The sequence below is a fragment of the Alligator mississippiensis genome, chromosome 5 (genome assembly GCF_030867095.1).
Source record: "Alligator mississippiensis isolate rAllMis1 chromosome 5, rAllMis1, whole genome shotgun sequence".
In the NCBI taxonomy this organism is placed as follows: domain Eukaryota; kingdom Metazoa; phylum Chordata; order Crocodylia; family Alligatoridae; genus Alligator; species Alligator mississippiensis.
The window spans coordinates 9,732,761-9,747,532 of record NC_081828.1 but is presented as its reverse complement, the minus strand read 5'-3'; the positions used below and the strand labels follow the sequence as shown (position 1 = coordinate 9,747,532).

Sequence of the window (14,772 nt, the reverse complement as noted above, 5' to 3'; positions counted from 1 at the left end):
CCCCCTTAGGGCCCTAAGTGCTTGCGTGCTGCTACCTGACAACCTGCAACCGGCATCAGTGGTCACAGGAAGATTCTTATACCAGCATGGCCGTGCAGTGGATGGTGGTGGGTGCTGTGCTGTGCCCAAGCTAACAGGTCCTCCTCTACAGCCTCATGCTACCATGGTTATGCTGCTTCTGGAGCTAGCTCGGTCTCCCTGTGTGGCATTGTGCAGCTATCCCAACATTTCTTTTGCCAAAGCTATGACATTGGGGCCCTGAAGCAGAATCCTCTGGCTGCTCCTCTGCCCCCCTGACGTGTACCTGGGAAGTGGGAGACCCAACTTCAAACCTGTTTTGCCTAATTTGAAGCAAGGACTTGACCACAGATCTGCTGCATCCCAGGGGAATTCCCTGACTACAGACCTGAAGTCAGCATCTCACCAAGTGGGTCAGCTCCAGCAAGAAAAAGCAGGACTGAGACCAGGGAGGCCCGACCCCTGCCCACTCCTCTGTCTGGATATGCTTCTGGGTGCATTTGCTAGGGAGGAGTGAAGTTTACATCCCTGCATTGCTGATTCAGGCCAGGGACTTGGTGCCCACCCCCAGGGAGCACTCTGCCCAGCACCTGCTGCCATTCTGGGTGAGTCAGCACTTGCTGACAGCGTGATGCCAACAACCCTCTGCGTTGCAAAGCCAGGTGTCTGTAACAGGCCCCTGGTCACCTGCTGTCCCCCTCCATTCAGGAGGCTGCAGTGCAAGCAGTCCAGTCCCACCCAATGCCCCAAGACGCTGCAGCACACTAGCTTTCTAAGGCCTAGAGGAAGGTTTGCACTTACCCTGTGTCTATTCTGCAGGACAGGATTTTCTGGACTGACCTCGAAAATGAGGCCATCTTCAGCGCTAACAGGCTGAGTGGGCTGAACATCTCTATCCTGGCCGAAAATCTCAACAACCCACATGACATCGTGGTCTTTCATGAACTCAAGCAACCCAAAGGTAAGGTGGGGCCTCAGGGCACACAGCAGTCACCAGGGCTGATACGTGAAGTACCTGCAGGTTATTCTCAGTGCCTTGAGGGTGCAGTTACCCCTCAACCCTGAAGTCTGCTTATTCAGCAGCAGTTTTCATTATAGAGCTGGCAGCTTGTACGTAGTCACTTCATTATCAGCTTTCCTTCAACGTCTAGTCTCAGAGTTATCTGAGCAGCTGTGCCAGGACCTGCTACCTGCTGGCCTTGTGGGGCATGTCTCTGCTACAGCTGGGAGGTGCAACAACCACACTCCAGTTCAGCATGGATGCTCTGGCTCAGGCTGTGCTGGCCAGGAAGATGTTAGTGTTGATGCTGGTGTAGGGTAGTTGCCTTAGTCAACAACCAGGGCCCTCAATGACTTTTGCAGGCCTCCCATGACAGCCAGGCTTCCACTCCTGGTGTTACCTGTCCTAGGATTAGAGGTAGCATGGGTAAGCGAAGTGCTGCAATCACACTTCTCCCTCTGAGTGCAGTAAGGGGCTGAGCATGAGCCTCGAGATTGGCGGTATTGTAAAAAAACGGCAAATGGCACCTTTCTTACTCAGTCGAGGTAATTCAGGGTCAGACGGCCCCAATGAGAAAATAAACCCTCCTGTCTGTTACTGCTGGTAGCACTACAGACAGCACAGCTGAGGATGCGGCTGCCTCTGTGGTTTGGTGTCGGCAGCAAAGCTGCTCCAAAAGCTCCAACTGGTGCATCTTTATTACTGTCATCATCACCAAACATGACATTTGAATCCCGGGCCGGCTGTGCGAGCTGGCAGGCGGGGAAGCCACCGTTCTGCTTGGGAATGGAAAGTGCTGAATCTGCAGCGGGGGGGGGGTAAGCGAGGAACCCCACAAAGCCACTTTAAACCTCCATCCGAGAAGCTAAGAGTGCTTTATAAACAGTAACAAATGTGAGGTCACAACACTGACTGACAGCTTGTTTAGCAGCCAGGTCTGCTGCAGGACAGAGGGTGGGATGTATCTCAAAATTTGCCCAACATGAGATGCCCAGGTCTGGCTTGCAGAGGTGCTGAGCACGTACAACTCCCAGCACCTGGATGGGCAGGGCTGATGCTTGATGCCTCGAACCAGCAGACACATAAGGTCTGTGGAAGAACAAAGAATAAGAGTCCTGACCCCCGTTCTCCACGACAGGTTTCCCTTGCCAACCGTGGGGCTTAGGATCTGGAAAGTTCCCATGGTTGGCAAAACCGTGGTTAGTAAAATTAAAGGCTTATGAGAAAAATGGGATTAGGGACTTGAATACTGTACAGTATAGTACACAAAAATCATTTTTATTTACCTTTAACTGGGCGTAGGTGTACCCCTAGGAGTACTTAGGTTATAGGGGGTATGCGCTGGTGGGTGGGGACAGAGCACTTCCAGGGCGCAGCAGCAGCGTCTTCCCCAGCATGTTCACCTCTTACCCTGGAGCAGGGGGCGGAGGAAGGGAAGGGGAGGCAAGTGGGCCAGCTGTTCCCTGCCGCCCTGCTTCTCTCCCCCATGACCCGGCACAGCAAGGAGCAGAGAAGCTGCACAGGGATCTCCTCACCTGCTGCTGCTCGCCCCGCATTGCCCTGGTGACGCACCTCAAGGCAGCGGTGCAGGGCTGCGCTCCTCAAATTAGTGGCAAGCACAGGAGGTGCATCACCAGGGCAAGCAGCAGCAGGCAAGGAGATCCCCCTGCGGCTTCTCTGCTCCCTATCGTGCTGGGTCACGGGGGAGGGAATCAGGGCAACAGGGAACAGCAGTGAGCAGGCTTGCTGTTCCCTGCCACTGCGGGTAAGGCAGCTCCCTGCCACCGCATGCACCTCTGGTAAGGTTGGGGGAGGTGGGGCTGTGGTGGGGGGAAAGAGGCAGAGCAGGGCCAGGGGCTTGGAGGGCTGGTGCGCAGCCATGGAAAACCATGTTTACTCAAAACTGTATACTGCAGTAGCCAGAATGGTATCCAGAATATTAACCACAGATACTCAAAATCATGGTTGGCGAGGGAAACCTGTATAACCATCAAACAGCACCAACCTGCTTTGGAAGTGCAGTGTGTGTGGGAGTGCACGGGAAGGGCGCGCCCTGGCCAGCGCAGGTGGGAGAAGTTGCAGGGTTCTGAGGGGAGGGAGTTGTATTTCTTGGCACTAAACAGACAAATGCTGAACAACGGTTGAAGAATAAATTTGTTTTCTCCCCTCTGCTGAACAGCTCCTGATTCCTGTGAACTCAGCTCCCAGCCTAATGGAGGCTGTGAATACCTGTGTCTTCCTGCACCAAAAATCTCTCCTCATTCCCCCAAGTACACGTGTGCCTGTCCTGACAACATGTGGCTGGGCCCAGATATGAAAAGGTGCTACAAAGGTAAAAGCAACAACCTGGCTGCAGGGACCTCTCAGCTCGGTGCTGCATGGCACTTAGCCTCCGCAGACCCATGGCTTTCAGCAGCACGCTCCCACGAGCATTGAATATCTGTGGCTCCAGCTTAGTATTGTTGCTGGTCTGGTAGATAGGTCACTTTTGTTAAATTTATTTAGAAAACAGTTGGAAAAGCTACTGGTGTGATGAGGAATAACACCCAAGCGCTGCTCCAGATGCCACTGACCTCAGTGGAAAAGAGGTCCTGTTGATGTGGAAAGGCTTTGGCTCAGGCCTGCCCGAAGTGTGAATGAAAGCATGGTGGCACAGCTGGTCAGTGAAGTCTCAGGCAGATCTGTCACCAGGGCCAGGCACCCTGAGGAAGGTTAGTCTCCTCCTGGGTGTTTCCAGAAGTGAACTTTACCCTGCATGCATCTAGTTTGCTAGGGGGAGAGCTCTGTTCTCTGGGAGCCTGTGCTTCCAACACAACTAAGATTTGAGCTTCTTAATCACCTTAATACCTGTTAATGAGTTGGGCTCATTAAAATTTGTGAGACTGGTACATGTTATCTCTACAGATGAGGAGTGGCATTGACAGGCAGTGGACTACACAGCAAGTAGGAGCAGGAACTGTCCTGCTCCAGTAGTTAAGCACTGCTGTTCCCAGTCCATTTTACCATCATTCACTGTTGTTGCTTTAACTGCTTGGGGTTGCTTTGCAGATCTTCCAGCTACCTCAACTACTGTACTGACTTCCACGACTCCAGCACCCAGCACTACCACCGCCATTGCTGCTACCGCTGGCAACACCAGCAGTGCCACTATGGAGAGCCCAGGAGCTGTGCTACAAGTCCCCCTTACGACGCCAAGTGTTCGCCTCTCCACAACTGCATCCATCCTGCTGGGCTCAGAATTAATGACCACTGGAAACAGCAATCTGTCTCAGCACTGTAAGACAACCAGGTTCCTACTGCTGTTCTTTCCGCTAGGAGTGAGAGTACTGTGGGCCACGAGGAGGTGTGGCCGGCTAGCCATGCTGGAACCACAGTAGACACTGGCACGTACAGATAAGCAGAAGTAATATGTTTTTGTGTGCAGTTCTCCTTCATGGTAACTGATGGGATCCCTGGTTCTCTGCACGCCTCCTGTCTGTACGTAAGAAACCATTACTTGATTCCTTTCCCTCCTGCAGTGTGAACCTGGTGTAAAGCTGGTGCTGGAGGAGAGGACCCTCACATTGAGACTTCCATGACATGCACAGGGCTGATCTCAAACCCTTGTGAGCAAGTGTAGCTGGAATTTTGGGTAGCTTCTATGTCCTGATGCAAGTTAAATGCTTGATATAAATGGGTACGAGTAGTAAATCTTTGTGCGAGTTATTTTTGCCAAGTTGCTATTCCATGAATATGCAATGAGAGGCAAATGGAGGTGGTGAGAGATAAGAAGAGAACACCCACCAGATGTCTAGTCGGTGCAGGAGCATTCATTTACCGCTAGGACCTGTTTCCTGTGCCAGTCTTCCATTTTTGCAGGCCACTACGCTGATAAAAGATGCAATTTTTTTTTTAGAAAGTGGAAGCTCACTAGTGTGAGCAAAAGTTCAGTGCATGTGTTTACACACGTACAGGCAAAGTCCATGTGCGAGGCCCTGCTATGATAGGGGCACACCACCATTGCTAACAGCTGTTTCTGCTGGTATTCTCAGCAATGGGAGCCCTCATACAGACAGGTCACCTGGGCCACTGAATCACTGCATCGGGTAGAACTGTTCTGGGCCTTACCCAGCCAGGTGCCTGGGATTCGCCTTTCATCTATTAGCACTCAAGATTCCTATTTGTAAAGAAAGCTGTATCTGTTTTGGCCCCATGCCCTGAATGTTCATGTTATCCAGACTGAAACATGCCTGACAACAAAGTGTTGCATTAGAATGAACATTCTGGGGGGGCAGCTTTCTGCATTGCAAAAGATGGCCCGGAAAGGGAACACTAGCTGGCTCCCTTGGTGTATGCCCCTGCAGAAGTTCAGTACTGAATAGCCACTTACCTTCTCACTCTTGGATATAATCCTCAGAGCTGTGGCACACCGGCGAGGCAAGGCAGAGAAGCTGACCTGACTTGCCAGAAATAACTTGTTCTGCTTGGAGCAGGGGGTTTCATTCTTTAAGACTGTCAGCCGCACCTGTTCCACCAGCACGACACCTCAAAAACAAGCAAAAAAAACTCAGGCTTTGCAGAACATTGTATTGAGGAAAACAGACATCTGGGAAGCAGTGTAAAAAATAAACTATCCCCCATCTCATCTCTGAGGCAAAGTGTTACTGGACACAAGACAGTGCCTACTGCTCCTGGGAAAACAGCACCAAGCTCCTAAAATTCTTTCCTATGGGCATTACCTGTGCACTTCTTCCAAACCCCAAATGAAAATTATTTGCCTTGGTGTTTTATTAACATGTTAGGTGCTGCAGTTGTTCAGGTTAGATGTACTCTGTCTCATTAACTGGCAAATGTCTCTTTAAACAGAGTTACCTGCCATGGAGCTTTATGTAAAAGGCTAAATTCTCATTTAAATTATTATCCACACTTTGGTGGCTCAGAAGTTAAAACACAGTGAATCTTCCTTTCATTATTCCTGATTTGTCTGAGCAAATACAGCATGTTTCTGATCTTAGCGCTAATCTCCTGTTGTAAGAACACAAGGCACACGTTTTGAAGAACGAGGCATTCATATGGATTGGTTTTCCATTCTGAGCACAATATCTAGTTGAATTGGAGGTCACCCCCCAGGCTGAACTTGACTACAGCCAATAACAATGTGTGCATTAGCAAAGTCCTTACATGTGGCTAATTCAAATCTGTTGTGCTGGCACAATGGACTATGTTCATCTCCAGGCTGATCAATAGATCACTGTGTGTCACTACCAGAGGGAGCTGTTCTGAGTAACGTAAAGGACACCTACAGTCCCTTTGATGCACATGCACAATTTTCGTTCCATGCCAGGGTACTAAAAGTTTTGCTTCTCTTCTTTTCTGCCTGCAGACTGCATGCACAAATAGCACCACTTAGCCATCTGTCTACCACTTGCTTCTCTACAACAGATTGCTTTGCTGAGCGCTGCCATGGTCTTCAGCTGACCAGATTCTCAGCTGGTGTCCATTCTGCACTTCCGTTACACAATGGCACTACCTGGCTACACACCCACTGAGCATCTCACCCCGAGTCCTTTTCTGTTCTCCTTCCCTGGCAGAGGCAGCAATGCAAGGCCCATCTCTGTGGATACGCTCTTTCCTCTCTTCCTCTCTTAGTGGTGTAATGTTACTAATATGCAGGCACATTTATTTTCTTTTTGATGTCAGTTAAATCCATGTTCCGGTTGTGTGATTACTGTCCGCAAGGGGAAAGAATCAGAATCCCTTTTGGGATAAGTCTTACCTACTGTCTCCATCTCTGGAAAGCACAGAGCACCTTTTGTTCTGTTATTTGCCTCTGAGAAGCAGCTACACCAAGGCACAAGCTGGCAAGCAGACAGACAGACTCAGACTTAGAACCAGAGGCAGCTACCCCATGAGGAGGTACAGATGCCGACAGCTGGTATTAAACTCATTCTATGAACAACAGGAAGAGCCATTAAACAAGGAATTCCTGTAAGATTTTCAGTACTAGAAACAACTACATGGCACTGGATCACTGCGCCCTCGAGCTATCTCTGCCCAAATTAAGTCATCCTCAGACTGGGAGGCTGGCAGTGTCTGAGACCTCCTACGCTCAGCAAATATTTAATGCTCCAGTGCTCTGACAGTGAAGGCCTGCTCCAATTCCTAGCCCCACAGTTCCTGCTTTTCCAGGTCAACAGAAAACTAGATATGCTGTGGGACAGCACATTCAGAGCCAGAGTAGAGTGGGAGTGATCCCTCAGCCCCAGGGGCAGCATGGACAGGCTGAGATGGCAATGCTGGCATCTGCTGAGCTCTTCCATAGCTGTGTGGGGCAGGCAGGTGTTCTTGGCACTAAAGCCTGATGCTACAGGCAGCTATGCACAGCTCGCATCAAACAGGACCCACGCTGGCAATGAGAGCTAGAGTTGCTATCTCATCACCTCTTAGATCAGGTTCCTCTTTGTGCTCTTGGTGGCAGTTTAGAGCACCTGTGAGTGCTTAAGCTTGATGGTCCTGGGTTTCCATGTTGTTAGTCATTTTTCCGAAACTGGTCTGCGTACTGGCGACACAGCTATATTGGAAGAAGCAGGATCCTGAGGGATTTAGCAAGATGTCAGCCCACTGGTTCAGGTTCCTAGTTATTTTATGATTAGATGTTTTTGCTCACTGATAGCTCTCAAGTGCCATATAAAGACGTGTACTGGTATATGTGAATATAGTGGAATATGCACGATATACATTGGTAACAACCTGTCATATATTTATAACAATCTATGCCAATATTTACAGCTCACATACTTTTTAAATGTATTTTATGCCATGGACATTACAAATATCCTTAGACCTGGCAGTAAAGATACAATATGATTACAGTGTGGTTCAGCAAAACTATTCTTTTGTACTTACAGATGCTAATAACGCAGAAGGTTTTGGCTCCACTGTCACAGCAGCTGTTGTTGGGATTGTAGTTCCTGTTGGTAAGTAGGCTTGATTTAGGCTTGGAGAAGACTAGCCTGGCACCTTTAGGTAAAAGATTTTCCTGGTGCTCCCAGAACGATGCAGTGCGGGTCTGGCCAGGGGGAGGGGCACAGGACAGAAGTCCACATGAAAATATGTCTGGGAATTTCTGCCCTTCCCACTTAGCCAGCTGACAACTGTATCCTTCTCTTCTTCAGTGGTCATTGGATTGCTGTGCATGGGAGGGTACCTCATCTGGAGGAACTGGAAACGGAAGAACACAAAAAGCATGAACTTTGACAATCCTGTGTACAGGAAGACAACAGAGGAGGAAGATGAAGATGAGATCCATATTGGGAGGACTGCACAGATTGGGCACGTCTATCCAGCAGTAAGTATCTGACAAGCTGCCAAAGAAAACGCCTTATCTTGTTGAGTGAGTTTAGGTACAGAATTCTCTCAGCTGATCAGAATTGTTCAAATGGTTATGGTTACTTAACATAATATATTAGACAAGGGCTTCTCCTTATTAGATTAACGTTACACATGCATGTGGCTCATGTTGCAGACCAGGCATCTATCTAGTCAGTACTTCATTTTCAGTGATGTTAAATGCAGGATTAAACGCATCCCAAGGCACTCTAGTGAGAAATTTAAGTCTCTCAGATATGTCTACCATGCCCACCACTGTAGCATCTAACCACTAATAAGACAATATGGCAAAAACAGTGGGCTGTGCCGTAGACAAGCTGACAAAACAAGGACAACCACTGCTCCCAATGTATATCTATACCATCACTTCAGTGAAGCACATACATACCTTAAGTAGCCAATTTAAAGCTAACTCAGACACCGGTGGGCATCTGGGTGCTGCAGCACAGAGCACCCAAGTGTTTACTCTGCTTCTCGGGAGGATTTTGCAGCCTGCACTGAGCACCATGCTGTAGTTACTACACCATTACTGGTAGCCAGCAGGGAGTACAGTGTAGCTACAATTAATGTACCTTAAAAGCTACCTAGTATTAGGCCATATCCTAGTGGAGAAGGAATTTCTCTTAATCCCAGCCTGCACTCTGTTTGTGCTGTGCTATTTTTCATCTTCCGTCTTTATTCTACTAATGCCAAGCCAAAGAGCACCCAGGTCCTTTTCCTAGGGGAATACAATTTGTCCTATAATGTAATTAGATATAAACTCATGAAGACAAAAGAACTACAGGAAAGAGTGAATGGGATTCTGTAGGGAGTCAAGGTAAATGGCTTTAGCACATGGTGACAATGCAACAGAACAGAGGAAATGCTCACCTTTTCCGGCTCTCCTGTGACCGTACGTTTGGGCCTGGCCACCTAAGGAGACACAAAGCCGGGGAGAATTGTTTCTTCAAGGGAGTAGCCCTCCAAGAACCAGCCAGCTTGCCCAAGATGTAGGAATAGCTGCCTTACAAGCACTAATGGCAGCAATAGCACGGCTATCTTACCTCCAAACCAAAGAGCATCAGACCAATTTCGCTTCTCCAGGCTCTGTATTGCAAGGGAATATGTACTGATGTGGGGAGTGAGAGGCACAATAGGCCGAGTTCTGACCCCCTTTCCCATGCAAATACCTCACTCCAGTGACATCACTGTGACAAAAGGTGCGGATTGGTACCTCAGCATCCAGTCCAAAGAGATGAAAATGATTTGGGATGTATGACTCAAGCATTTGCTGCTACTGTGTCTTCCTTCTTCCACAGCGTGTAGCATTAAGTCTGGAAGATGATGGGTTACCATGAGGACCAGCTCACTGCTCCAGTACCATACCTGACAATTATATGCACTGAACAGATTCGCTTTGGATCATGGATCCCACCTACTTTTTTCCCCTTATTATTTATGTTGCAGAAGGGTAACCACAAAGTTATAATGAACTGCAAACATCCAAAGGATGTGAGAGTTTTGTATGTATAATCTTTTATACACATTTTAACTTGTTGCACTACCCATTCATGATAGTGAAGAGGCTACTGCTGAGCTACTAACTCACTGTACATAACCAGCCAGGCCCCAGGGTCAGTAGCTATGCGTCATTTTAAAACTATATTTGTAGAGATTTTGTAAATACATCAAACTTGCTTTGTGGCTATCTACCAACATAAGTAAGAAAAGTCTATCCAAGCCGTTTAGAATATTTATTAACAAAATCTGGATATAAGATTTGTTCTGTAAATATATTAGAGGGGTGAGAGTATTTATTTTTGTTATGTTTGGCTTGCCGTGCACAGGTTATCTGTGTATATATCTATCTGGGCTAGATAGATATATAGACATATAAATATATACATATATAAATATATATACATAAAAATATATTTTAAACTACTAGCCTAAGTAGTAGGGGTCTGTGGGAATTAGGGGTAACTGAATTCTTAAGGGATGTTTGTGGAAAATTTGCTTTGAAATCTAAAGCTACTGAGGAAGAACCAGCTACGCAGTGAGTTAATCAGCAGACAGAGTGAACCCAGAATGAACCTGCTGTGGTTCACCGCATTGCATGAGCAGGTTAACTCGGACTCGGGCATTGGCACCCTTGATTTTCTTTCTACGCACTTGGTTTTCTTTCCTTGCGGTGAAGTTTCCTGACTGTAACTTCTCTGCAGCTCGGGTATCTCGGACAGAAGCAGCTTCTATAAAACACTGCTGGAGCCCACCAAATGGCAGGGATGTGTCTCCATGCTGGTATTTGGTTTAAGATTTTTTTTTAAAGAAGTCCATAGCTCCACATGAATTTCCCCTCCTCTTCTAAAGAGTAACTTTGCTCCAATAGCAGCAAATCAGCCACATAATTATATAGACCCAAAGTGAGTCCTTCTGGGATGACTCCTTACAAAAAAACTCTTTCCCCTCTCGCTGCTGGTTCTCTCCTCACCCTGCTGTGCTCCTGATGATTACTGATACTCAGTCAAAATGAACAGATGTTCCACAGCACAGATACCCAACTCCCCATCCCTGGAGCTCATAGCAGCACAGCAGGCTCGTCTACCTGGAATAACTAACAGCACAGCAGACATTCCACGCACGCAACTGTAGTTGGATCATCCAGCACCGTATCTGGTTGTACCTGAAACAGAGCAATGGGCAAGCAGGTAAAACATGGAAAAGCAGCTGATTCTCTTGGAATTCAGAGCTATTGGCAAGATAACTGAACATCTTGTGGGAAACGAGGAATGTGAAAACAACCCAGGGGTTAGCAGACAGTTGTTTTCCACTCCCACTTCTTCCTAAAGCTGTAAGTGACTTGGTGATCTATCATACCACTCTGTGATGACCCAGCCTTGTCTGATGTTTGCAGTGGACGTTATTACCCCTGGGAGGAGATCATGACCTCGAACAATAATGATCACTTCAGGTGTCACTGTCTGTTGCTGCAGCACGAGGAAGCATCAGAGAAATCTTACATTTTACTAATTTATTGGCAGAACATATTATCACTCACTTCAGTGAAGAGTCCCACACTTCTGTGTTAATCCCGTGGCTTGGAGATGTTTCTCTGGGATGGCAAAATGTGCAGCAACCTGCCTCATAGCCTTGAAGTATCCCCTTCCTGTTGCACACAATCACTCTTGCTTCCTTCTTCCATGCAAGCAGCATTACCTGGGCGGCAAGAGTGGGGGAAGGTGAGTGAGGAGGCTGTGAATTTGCAGTTTTAATTAGGGTCATACTTTTCCCCTCTCTTTAAGCTCTCCCCTCCCCTAGTCTGCCTGGCCATTGCATTAGCTTTTTACCTAGGCCTGACCAATGCTATACTAATATTCCCCAGTAGCAGCAAGAGAGCACGCACCCCACCCAAACTGCCCAGCAGGGTGTTTCTAACACTCCAGCACTACTGCCTCTTCTTGGGAGAAAGGAGCTCAGCTTCTCCCACCTCACAGTGCTTGTACCAGCAGGTAGCTCACTTGGCCTTCTCCACTGGGCTGTGCTCCTGGGCCAGTGCTCTGGTGTTTCCCATTTCTATCCCCTGCCTCCTACACAGCATTCAGTACAAACTTCTACTGCTCTCGCCTCCTTGAGCTACAGCTGCCAGAAACATCTGCTATGCATGGTCTCCATCCGGTGAGGTGCTGAGCACTTTTAATTCAACAGCCCTTATCCAAAACCCATCCTTGAACTCAATGGAAGCTCCACTGATGTTCACTGGGCTTCAAATTAGAGTCTTGCTGACTGTATGGGAAGTGAATTCAAGAAGCATTCAGTATTTTACTGGACTTGATCCTAAAACTGAGCAAAGGGTTGCAAAGAAATCCTCCCTGCGTTTGTACTTGAGTCACAGTTTCTGTATACAAGCGAGTGCAAAAATCCAAACTGAAGGTGGGGATTTGAAGCAAAACTTCATAAAATTTACCGTGGGAATAAAGTTGGTTTTCAAGTGTCAGTAAAGGAGCAAAGTGTTCGGATAAAGCTATATAGCATGCATCATGGAAACAACAGGTATTCCAAAATACTTGTACAAAGAGTATGTGAATTTTAAGGAATCAGGCCTCCTAATGGATTTGAGGTTAAGAACAAATATTTTAAAAAATCATGAAGGGGGAAGGGGTGGGGGAAGGAACAGAGAAATGTGGTTCTGGGATTTCCAGTTCTTATTTTAAGATTTGTTACTACAAATCCATGCACTGTGTGCATGAACCAGAAACAGAACTGGAGAGCAGGCTGTGTGTGTGATAACACTGCAACTAACTGAAAGCTGTACATATATTTGAAGGCTCTACAATTTTGATACTTTTTTAAAAAAAGAAATACAAAAGCCTGTACAAATCGTGTATAAAAAGCTGCGCTTTTTTCAGATCATTGTAAATGAATTTGTTGTGCAGTGATAGTTTAAATCTTTTCCAATTTGTAACTAATCACAAGTCAGCCACCAAATTTGTTTATTAAAGAAATTAATTATTTTAAATAATGGTTGAGATTGTTAGGATGTTGTTTAACATTGTAATCATTTCTGTCTTGTTATATTGAAGATCTGTTAGAATGAGTTCTTGCTTGGTGCCTTTTGTGTTTTGGTTTTTCTTTTATGGACAGAAAGAAGGGAGGGGAACTGCTCTATATAACATTTGCTTTACTTACATGAAAAAGAGTACTGAAAACCAAATGACTGTTTGTAAACCAGTGCACTGTTTCTATAGAGAGATTAAATTTTTTTTATCTGGGCCTTCTGATCTGTGCTTCTATTGTTATAAGCACACAGACAAAAAAGTTATGGCTCTTGGATCTGGTGCTAACATACCTTGGGCTTGTGCAAACATCAAACACAGATGCATCCAATCATAAGTCTCAAGAAACGGGTCAGGTCCTGTTTCCTAAAGCTAATTCAAGACATGGCCTTTATTCTCTTTCAGTTCTTAGAGTCACAGAAAATGAGGGTTGGAAGGGCCCTCCGGAGGTCACATCTAGTCCAACCCCCTGCTCAAGGCAGGACCATCCCCAACTAGATCATCCCAGCCAAGGCTTTGTCAAGCCTGGCCTTAAAAAATTCCAAGGATGGAGATTCCTCTCTAGTAACCTGTTCTAGTGCTTCACCAGCCTCCCAGTGAGAGAGTTTTTCCTAATATACATCTCAAACCTCCCTTGCTTCAACTTGAGACCGTCTCTCCTTGTTCTGTCACCTGCCACCACTGATCACAGTCCAGCTCCATCTTCTTTTGAACCCCACTCAGGTAGATGAATGTTGCTATTAAATCCCCTCTAAATCTGCTCTTCTCCAGACTAAATAAGCCCAGTTCCCTCATAAGTCATGTGCCCCAGCCCCCTCACCATGTTCATTATTCTTACTTAATACCTTTCAGTTTCCTCGGTCAGCATCTTGGCAGCCACAACCCTGAATACTTGACATCTTCCAAACCCCACCCCAATGCACGTGAAGGGAAATTCTGCCTAATCTCAAGCCCACTTTCTCTACTGCCATTTCTTTCACCCCCAAATCATACAAGAAATGGGGTCTGGTTTAGTTACGTACCATAAGCACAGCTCTTACACAAGTGACACAGAATTAAAACCTACATCGTTTTAGGTTGGTATGACCTAATAATAGGGAAGCATTACAAATATATTACATTTCATCAAGACGTGGAGCTACGCTGTGTGCCTCTCCTGTTAAATTCTGATACCTGTGGAAGAATTATGTTCCCAGGTTGCAGACTGATAACGCTTTAAACCTAAGGCATTACATTTTTCCCAAGATTTCTACCAGCAGGTGCTTGTATAAGTATTCAATTTTATCAAATTCTAGCTTTAGCAAACCCAAAACAAAGCAATCCTGCCACCTCTGCTGACATGGAGAGATGTACATTAGTTTTCCAAATTTCCAAAGCACTCCTCATAACTGTCACACTATCACTGTCATCTGGTCGCACATTTCATACACGAGCTGTGATCTAAAATGATCAACTACTGTTCTTCTCCACTGCATATGCATATTCTTGGATCAACCAAGAATGCAGAGCACATGCACAACCCGTGAGACATGGCTGATGAAACACCCGATTCCTATGCAAAGATTGCATGTTATGAGCGGGACCCACACAAGCAGATATTTGAGACTAGTTTTAGAAAGCAAGATGGTGATGAAGAAACAAAGGCACAAGCCCAAAATTTCTCCTCCTTGCTTAGATTGGCAGTATTTAAAATGTGTTTTGTCAGTTTTATGGCTCAAAAAACAACATTAGAGCTATCTGCACACTTGGTTAGTTCTAATCGGTGCAAACCAACCAGTGCTGGAATAGACATGGCATTAAACAAGTCAGTATACTAATGGGAATCAGCTGGTTTTCTCAACTGCCCCTTTCAAG

The 14,772-nt window shown here is 46.5% G+C and overlaps 1 protein-coding gene and 1 long non-coding RNA gene across 6 annotated transcripts in view; one reads left to right on the top strand and one right to left on the bottom strand.

Annotated features, from left to right (window-relative positions):
* LRP8 (LDL receptor related protein 8) overlaps window positions 1-13,135 on the top strand; it is a 252,239-nt gene extending 239,104 nt beyond the window's left edge. For all 4 annotated transcript variants that reach the window (XM_019479236.2, XM_014598722.3, XM_019479234.2 and 1 more), the window contains 6 exons: window positions 838-979; window positions 3,198-3,350; window positions 4,067-4,294; window positions 7,906-7,974; window positions 8,173-8,345; window positions 9,685-13,135. In XM_019479236.2, the coding sequence (XP_019334781.1) occupies window positions 838-979; window positions 3,198-3,350; window positions 4,067-4,294; window positions 7,906-7,974; window positions 8,173-8,345; window positions 9,685-9,723 (804 nt within the window). In that variant the 3' untranslated portion in view covers window positions 9,724-13,135. The remainder of the gene's footprint in view (window positions 1-837; window positions 980-3,197; window positions 3,351-4,066; window positions 4,295-7,905; window positions 7,975-8,172; window positions 8,346-9,684) is intronic.
* Window positions 4,288-9,699, bottom strand: LOC132250729 (uncharacterized). Of its 2 annotated transcripts, XR_009462316.1 has the most exons (5): window positions 9,600-9,699; window positions 9,257-9,298; window positions 7,904-8,218; window positions 5,388-5,542; window positions 4,288-4,885 (listed from the first exon to the last, which is right to left on the bottom strand). It is a non-coding gene; the product is annotated as an uncharacterized LOC132250729 (long non-coding RNA). The 2 variants fall into 2 exon arrangements; XR_009462317.1 differs by having other exon boundaries at window positions 4,288-5,542; window positions 9,257-9,699.
* Window positions 13,136-14,772: the final 1,637 nt, after the last annotated feature.